Genomic DNA, 8692 nt, shown 5'->3' on the forward strand with positions numbered 1-8692 from the left:
TGATTGGTGCATTTTACAATCCTCTTGTAAGAAAGAAAAGTTCTCCAAGTCCCCACTCGACCCAGGAAGTCCAGCTGGCTTCATCTTTCACTATGACCTCTCTAATAGTAATATATGCTGTGACATCTATGATAATAGTAAGATGGTGAGGGTGAGGGCACCTGCAGCACAGCCTGGCCGACCCCCGCCCCTTTGACCTGCTTCTCCCCAGATGTTCACATCGGATCAGCTCATCCTCAGCTCTTGATGGCCTGTGAGTTACCTGGCTTTGTTAGAATTTCAACGTTCCTTGCTCTGATCCATTGTGTGTGTGGTGAGCAGAATAATGGCCCCCAAAGATGTCTATGCCCTAAACCCTAAAAACTCATGACTATGTTACCACACATGGCAAAGAGGAAGTCAGGTTGCAGATGGAATTAAAGTTGCTAACCAGCTGACTTTAAAATAAAGAGATTACCCGGGATTATCCAGGTAGGCCCTGTGTAATCACAAAGGGTCCTTATGAGTAGAAGAGAGAGGCAGAGGAGAAGGTCAGAGTGGCATGATGTGAGCACTCCCCTTTGAAGACGGAGGAAGAAGCCTCCAGAGAAGGGATGAAGGCAGCTTCTAGCAACTGGAAAGGCAAGGAAACAGCTTCTACCCTAGAGCCTGCAGAAGGAACCAGCCTTGCAGATGCTCCAGTGAGACCACGTTGGAGTTCTGATGGATGGAACTATAATACATTTGTATAGTGTGATGCCACTACCTTTATGGTCATTTGTTACAGCCATAAACAACTAATATGTGTGTTGATATTACAGTTTAATGTCCAGGGTATAGAAGTATTCTTATCCCCAAGTTCCTAGCAGACACCACTCTGTTACCAGCACATTCCATGGACTCAGGGGCTTATTCGTCTTCCTGTGCTGGAGCAAGTGCTCTGAAAAGGCTACCACATGGAGGGCCACTTTGCAGACCCTGTTGTCAGGGAGGGAAGCAGACGAACCCCAAGGAAAGCAGAACATCCAAACCTCGCACACAGAGCTAATGGTAATAATAATGGAATGAGAATTCATTCTGATTTTGCTCATTTGGATTCCTTGAGCCCCGTGTCTGAAAATTAGCTGTGGTTGTCATAACCTTAATTATACTCAGCAGGGCAGAGTTGCTCGCTGATTTATGACGCACAGTTGTGACCTGGGAGTAGCTGTCATCCTCAGCTGCTCACACGGACACGACAACGGCCCTCTGTGTCTATAACGGGGAGTATCAATTACTTTCCTGCAGCAGGAAGAACAGCTCAGAGTCTTGGAATGATCTGGACAGAAACGTTAAACGCTTGTCTCATATAAATTCAGCCCACATCCATCTGGGCTCATTAAATCATTGAATTGCTCAGAAGCACCAAATTACATCTTTCTAACAAATTATATTTTTAAAGCTGCTTGTTTATTTCACATCTGGAAGTTGAGGCAAAAGCCAAAACTTGCATTCAGAGTCTGAGAAATCATCTCACCCTTTGCCTTCCTTTCTTTCCTTGGGGAAGAGAGAGGAGCAGCAGGTGTTCGGAAGAGGTGGAGGATGGCAGAAGGCCACAGGTAGGATGGCGCTGGTCCTGTGGGCCCTCGCAGCCTCGGTTTGTGTGCATGCTGTCTGATTTCACAGACCGCTGGCTGCATCCTGGCAGCCATCTGTCCTCCTTCAAGGAGGGCCAGCAGGAAGCCCTCACAGAGACGCTGGGCTGGGAGGAAGGAGGTGCCTCCGCCTGCCCTCCTTTCTCCCCTCCTGCACGTCCCTGAGAGCACCGTCTGGTTCGCCAGCAGAGAGCCCATGGGAACCAGTCCAACCCTCGTGCACCTGTAGATGCTCCAAGACACTTAGAGTTGGCTGGTATTCAGGACTGGGACCCGGAACCTGGCCTGTTCTGCTTCGCCAGGAGTAAGAACACTGCACCCCCAAGTCAGCCTCACGAGCCCATCCTCCATGCCTCCTCCTCTTGCCAGCCTGATGCAAGCTGGGTCTGTGTGCGCATGGGCTGTGCGCTCCATAAGACTGGGCCTTGGTCTCCTGTCTGCACATCTTTCCTGAGCCTGTCACCAAGCCAAACTGCCCCAAAGCCATGGCTTCTGCGCCCCAGGCTCTGTGAGCAGGTGGGGTGGGGAAGGGCAAAGGCTTCCTCCCTGAGCATGCACTCAGCTCGATTCTCAGACACCAATGTGCAAGCATTCCCTCCCACAGTTGCTGAAAATCCACATTCCCTAGTCCATTCCCCCTAAGTCGTATCAAGTAGGTCCAGAATGGGCCCAGGGAACTGTGAGGGGTCCTGAAGTATGTGAGCCACACTTGGAGCAGGTGTGCAGTAATCCCTGTGGCGATGGGGCTTGCAGATTGGTGCAGGAGGCAGGATGGGTTGGGTAAACAGGTGAATGGCTGGGTGGTAGAAGATGGTAAGAGCTGGAAAAGGGCAGACCCGGTGTGGCCACACAGGGAATGGCGTTCTGGGCAGAGGGAGCAGCATATGGAGGAGCCCTGAGGTGGGCGCACCTGGGGTCAGCAAGGCATGGCGGGGCAGAGCTGGTGGAATGGGAGGGGTGCAGTGTGGAGGGCCTGGGAATGGTGGGGCGTTTAGACTGTGGCCCCTCCTCTGAGAGGGATGGGGACTGCTGGAGCCCTCTGAGCCTCTGCCCAAAAGGAGCCTCAGCTGTGAGGCAACTCAGTCCAAGCAGGGTGAAAGCAGGAGGCCCAGAGCGGGCAGCCGCCAGGACCAGGAGCCACCCACAGGAGACCCACACGGAGGCCACCAGGGAAGGCATCCAGAGCCATCGGGGCCATGTCTGCTAGACAGCCTCAGCGTCTGTTGAGATGGGTACCCAGGCAGTCCAGTGCTGGTTATTGAGCCAGGCCCATCTCGGTGCTGCTCAGCAAAGTGGGTGTCTGAGGAACTGTCAGCCGGGGGTGTTTAGGCAGAGAGAATAGCTGCACCCTGCCTACCGCAAAACCCACCACATGTGGGATCTGGGCTTTAGACGGGAGGTCCAACACCCTGGTGCCCCAGGGGCGTCTTCTCTCAGCCCTTACTGCACAGTCCTCACCCACACAAGGGCTGGGGGTGCAGGGGCCCAGCCAGGCTTCGGGCAAGCATGCCCCTGTGGAGTTTCCCCAGGGCAGAGGGAGGCCCAGCTAGTGGGAGTGGGGATGGAGCCCTGCCTGTCAGACCGCAAGCATGAGGGCTGAGAGCACAAGGCCCAACTGGTTCGTCCTTGGCAGTGTTTTAGAGGAAGGCTCTCCTGGGGCCACCACAGCTGCTTTTCAGCCTTGTTCCTCCTCTGCGGCTTGCAGGATGGGTGTGGGATAGCAGAGCAGGGGGCTGTGTGTGTATGTGTGTGTGTGTCCTGTCAAACATAATCATAGCCGAACACTAGTGAAAGTGGTCAGACAGGTTTTAATCAGCAACATAATGGACATTTGCAATGGGGAGTAGGGTCCAGGCCTAGCTGAGCTCAGATTCAATTGGCACACAAGTGACTGGGGGTTTCCAAGAGAGAATGAGGGAGCAGGGAGGCAGTGAGTGGGGGCTCAGGAGAGTGAGGGAAGTGAAAAGTTACAGATGGTGGAAGCGGGTGGTCCGTGTGAACACATCTGGACATGCTGACGTGCTCACTGAAGTCAGGAGACAGGCCCTGTCCTCAGGTGTGGCTGGAACTCACAGTTGATTCTTCTGGCTGCCGTGAGGTTTCTCAGGCAGGCACTTTAAAGGGGGCTGGGGTCAGCCTACGGATGCCACCTTGAGCTGTTAGAAGCTATGTTAGTGGTTGTTCAAGTTGTTATAGGCAGAGGTGAGGCCCAGCCAAGAAGAGGGCTCAGAGGAGCCAGGCTGGAGTGTGGTCGAGGAGAGAACTCTTGGTCAGTGCCACAGCTAAGTGTTGTCAGGAGCACCTGCCACAGCCCAGAGAGCCCCTGGGGTGCACTCAGAGCTCCAGCACCTGCCACGCAGCACACCCCGTGCCCCTGGGTCCCTGCAGGCAGAGGCCATGCAGGGAAGGCCCCAGGGAAGGCTCCTGTCTCTGCTTCCACACTACGGCATATTGGTCTGAAAACAGGGACTCCAGAGAGGCATCAGAGGTTGCAGGGGGCCCAAGTCTTGTGGAAATGAGACGTGGGGAAAGTTGGGCCTTATTGGTGTTGATGATGTGGCCTCAGCCAGTTCCAATGCTAAGGCACTGGGAAAAAATCTTATGATTTTTGGAGCACATTTAAAAATAAGGACAGGTTGGGCACGGTGGCTCATGCTCGTAATCCCAGCACTTGGAGAGCCTGAGGCCAGCGGATCACTTGCACTCAGGAGTTCAAGACCAGCCTGGACAACACAGCAAGACACCATCTGTACAAAAATAATTAGAAATTGGCTGGGCATGGTGGTATGTGCCTTGGTCCCAGCTGTTCAGGAGGCTGAGGTGGGAGGCTCACTTGAGCCTGGGAGCTCAAGGCTTCAGTGAGCTAGGATCATATCACGGCACTCCAGCCTGGGTGGAAGAGCAAGACCCTGTCTCAAAAAAATAAGGACATTTTACAAAAACAATGTTCCAAGTACCTTTCACACATCACATTGGGCTCCAACCTGTGAGGTGGTGCTGCAGTTGAGGGGCTGTGCTTTTCAGAGGAACCTACAGAGGGAGAGGTGAGGACATGAGCCCAGGGTCTTGACGTTGGTATGGGGCAAATGGGGACACAGTTTGTCCTGACCCTCCCCCGCCCCTGCCCCTGGGAGGCCGCAGTCTGGGTGGGTGGGCCAGAGTGGGACCATGGATGTGAGATGGGGGCGTCGCGCTTGGGTGGAGAGTCTTCAAGGGGGTGAAACAGTCCAGCTTCTTCATAGATCAGCGTCTAAAAGGACAGCAGGGGAAAATGTCTTTTAAATTTTTTTTTATAAAAAAATGAAAAATTTCGAAAGAGTTTTGAAAAAATTAAAAATAAAGATAAATAGAAATTGTATAAAGTGGGAAAATAGCAGCAAATAACAATAATTTACACCGAGGGAAGAAAAAGAGAAAGCACAACCCAGCAGACGGAGACTGTCTGCGTGGGGCTCACCCACTGTGCTGTTTCTCCAGGTACCGCGTGGTGGTCTCGTACCCACCCCAGAGTGAGGCGGAGATCGAGCTGAAGGAAGGCGACATCGTCTTTGTGCACAAGAAGCGCGACGACGGCTGGTACAAGGGGACCCTGCAGCGGAACGGCCGCACAGGCCTCTTCCCGGGCAGCTTCGTCGAGAGCTTCTGAGGACTGGTGCTCCCTGCACCCAGCTCACAGAGGGGGAGGCCGCCTGGGAAGCCCCACGGCACACAGAGAGGGAGCCACAGCGCCCCAAGGGTTCCAGGTCATCTCCAAGGCACCTGGCGGGGGACGCCCTGGCCCAGGATGGGGGCCAGGGACTGTGGAGGTCGTGCCTTCTCCCAAAACCCCCAAACGGAGAGCACACCTGGGATGTTCTTCAAGGAAATGCCCACCCCTTCTGTGGAAACTGCAAAGAAAGCACCTTGAGGAAGAGAGGCAGGTGCCGGCGCAGGCAGGCCTGTGGCTGTGGTTTGCAGCCATGGCGGCGTTCTCATTTACCACCTAAGCAGGGTTGGAGGTTGCAGGAGGTCTGCAGGCAAGGTGGGTGGCATGGGGGCCAAGAGCGCTGGAGATCATCTTTCTGGGCTGCCCTGGGCTTCCCGCGGGGCCCAGGTTGCTCTGTCACCATTCTATATACCTCAGTCACCTGCCGCCCGGCTGCTCAGCAGGGGTGTTTGTGAGGCCCTGGGGGTGCCCCAGAAGGGGCACCCCACCACCCCTGTGGGAACTGGAGCAGAATCTGTGGGCTTGTCGCCTGCCAGTAGTATAAGCAACACTTTCTGTTCACCACCACTGTCCCTTGCATTACTTCTTTCTTACAGCATATTTTTAACGTAAAGCAGTTAGACTTTATATATTTCTAATAGGTCAGACATTGCCTATTTTTCATACATCTGGTGCTGCCTTTTTGTAAAACTAGTAATGACTTGGTTGAGCTTGAAAGAAAAGATGTCTGAGGCGACATCAAAGGGGCAGAATTTTTATATTTCCCATATGGCTTTGGGAGAGCGCCGAGAAGCCCCCATCCCACACCTCAGCGCTGGCCAGTACTCTGGGGGCTGGCGGGGTGGATCCACTGAGGGGGTCAGAGGGAGCTTGGAAGCAGCCGGTTTCTTTAAACTCTTACCAAAACCCCGCGCTCTGTCTAGACGGTGATGATTATTATTCAAGACCCGGAAACATTTCGAGGAAGGGCCACTATAATTGTCCTTTTGTGTGGCGGTAGAAGGAGCACGTAGGTCAACCCCAGCCGGGAAGGCAAAATCTTCCCTTTATTGCCTCAGAGAGAACTGCAATTAGCATTCTCAGAAGATGATTTCTTGGTATCAAAATGTGCAGTTTCTACAACAGTTTAGACCACCACCACCATTTTTCTTCTTTTTTAAAAATAAATAACTGCTCCTATTTCAGGCAGTGCAAACCTTCATCTGCTGGAGACCGGAGGTACAAGGAGATCAGGGGGTTGCAGCACCGCTGCAGGCTTGCAAGATCGGGGAGTTGGGAGGGCGAGAGAGGAGGGAGGTGCAGCTTTGATGCTGGGACCTCCCTGAGTGGGGCTGATGAATGTATATTCATTAGCACCGTGGCTCACTTCCCAGGAAAACTGATCAGGAGCACTTCGGGGACAATTTTGTTCTCAAGATTCACACCTTAGGAACACATTTTTATCACCTCAAAATTTTGATCCATCACCCCTCTCTCCACCTATATTTTTACAAATACCATTCAGACTTAAATTAAGCTGAAGAAACTAGCCTTTGGTAACAGGGTGTCACTGGTTTTCAGGGATGTAACCAATTCCAGAAATACATTCTCTTGCCTGGCATGAAGCCTTTGAAACACGGGCCGCTTATTTTCAGAGTTCTGTTTTGGGACGTGACTTGGCTACTTGTTACTTCCAGGTGGTTACCACACGGTGGGGGTCATGCTTTTCCCTCCCCCCAGATGATAATAGATTTAATAGACTCAAAGAAGTTGTTCAGAATCAAAGAAGAAAAAGTCTGGCTTAAACACAGGAACTTCTGTGTGCCAGGTTAATGACAACCAAAAGCTATCTATTTACCATTGTTGCCAAACTTCATCAGTTTCCCATCCTGCATCAAAATCCTGTGCGTGTTTAAATTCACGTTGTCACCAAAGAGGTGCACAGATAACAACCTGGATAACGCAGGTGTTCTCCAGGGAAACCAGACTAAGTCAAGTCTCCAGGTAACTTTTTTTAAGTCTTTTTTTTAAGGCGCGCAGGTACCAAGCAACAGAATAGAGTAACCTGAACGTTCTTACTCTCCCAGGCATGGCCCACATGGTGCTTCAGGTAGAAATATGCTTCACCCTCCTGGTGGGGGGGCGAGGCCACAGCCCACTGCATGCAGCATGGTAGAGAGCTGGGGCGAGTATCTCCATGTCTTTGGAGGATGTCAGCTAGCCGCTTTCAGGGCAGAATCGGGTGGGCGCTGGTGCCACCTTGGGAAGGAGAGCGATGCGTTGGTCTGGCCAGAGCTCTGGAGCCAATGCCGGGCTGCCTGAGGGCAGAGGAAATGCATGGCCCACGTGCATTTCTGAGTATTTTAAACTCATTCAGGCCCTGCAGCCTTCATGATGATGTAGCTTGCAGAGAAGAGCAGGAGCAGAATTAGCCCTTTCTTCAGGCCATCTTGCCTCAAAGGGCACACGTTTGGCGGTTAAGATGAAAGTAACCCTTATGTTTCATCCTGGCCCCATGATGTACACATCTTAGCTATGTAGGGGCCTTGGGGGAGCCACAGAGATTTCCTTTGAGGAGCATGGTAGAGTCCACAGCCATGGCTGAAGTCAGTGGACACCGAGGGGACAGGACTGCAGCCCACCAGGGGCCTCTGCCCAGAGGGAGGCAGAGAGGATGGCGGCCATGGGTGCTCTCCTGGCATCCTCATGGGGTGATGCCAGGCCAGGCACCTCAAAACAAGCTCAGCCGACTGGGAGATCCTTTGTACTTTGCACAGTTCACACACACAAACACACACACCCTATCCCAAGTGTTTTTGTTAGACACAAATGTCAGCGTGTGATTTTGGAAGACTTGTCAGTGATGACGAACCATGATGCCTGTGTTTCTGAGTCTTTAAATAAAAATGAACATGGAGAAGCCTTGTGTCTGCATGTTGGGAGCAGCAGGGTCCAGCAGAGGCCAAGAGGGACCCAGGTAAGAACAGAACCTGAAGGCTCGGCCCACCTGCCTGCTGACCAGCCCAGCTGGCTTATGCACCTGCTTCTCAGTGCTTTTGTGTGGGGGGCACCGAGTCTGTATCAGGATGGCATTAGTCAAGGAGATGGGAGAGTCGTGACATCAAATGTCTGTACCCAGCACATGCCAGAGACCCAGGAGCTGGGCAGTAAGAGCCAAGCCACAGAAGCCAGCAGTGGGCTGGGTGGGGAGGGTCTCCAGTTCCCCTCTAGGGGCTCGTGTGCCTGGAAGGGCAGGGTGGCTTGCTGTAGGTGACTCACCTCCTTTTCTTGTCATTATTCAAGAAGTCCCTCGTAACCAGAAGTGCCTGGTATTAACCTCTGAGACCAGCACTCTCCTGGTCTTACCCTTGTCTCTCTGGCCCTTGGGGTGCCT

At 52.8% G+C, this 8692-nt stretch overlaps 1 protein-coding gene across 1 annotated transcript in view; it reads left to right on the top strand.

The window, feature by feature from the left end:
- Positions 1-8218, top strand: part of SH3RF3 (SH3 domain containing ring finger 3) — a 371656-nt gene extending 363438 nt beyond the window's left edge. The window contains exon 10 of the mRNA XM_024242724.3: positions 5091-8218. Within this exon, the coding sequence (XP_024098492.1) occupies positions 5091-5259 (169 nt within the window). The 3' untranslated portion in view covers positions 5260-8218. The remainder of the gene's footprint in view (positions 1-5090) is intronic.
- The last annotated feature ends 474 nt before the right edge of the window (positions 8219-8692 follow it).

Source organism: Pongo abelii, chromosome 12 (genome assembly GCF_028885655.2).
Source record: "Pongo abelii isolate AG06213 chromosome 12, NHGRI_mPonAbe1-v2.0_pri, whole genome shotgun sequence".
Classification (NCBI taxonomy): domain Eukaryota; kingdom Metazoa; phylum Chordata; class Mammalia; order Primates; family Hominidae; genus Pongo; species Pongo abelii.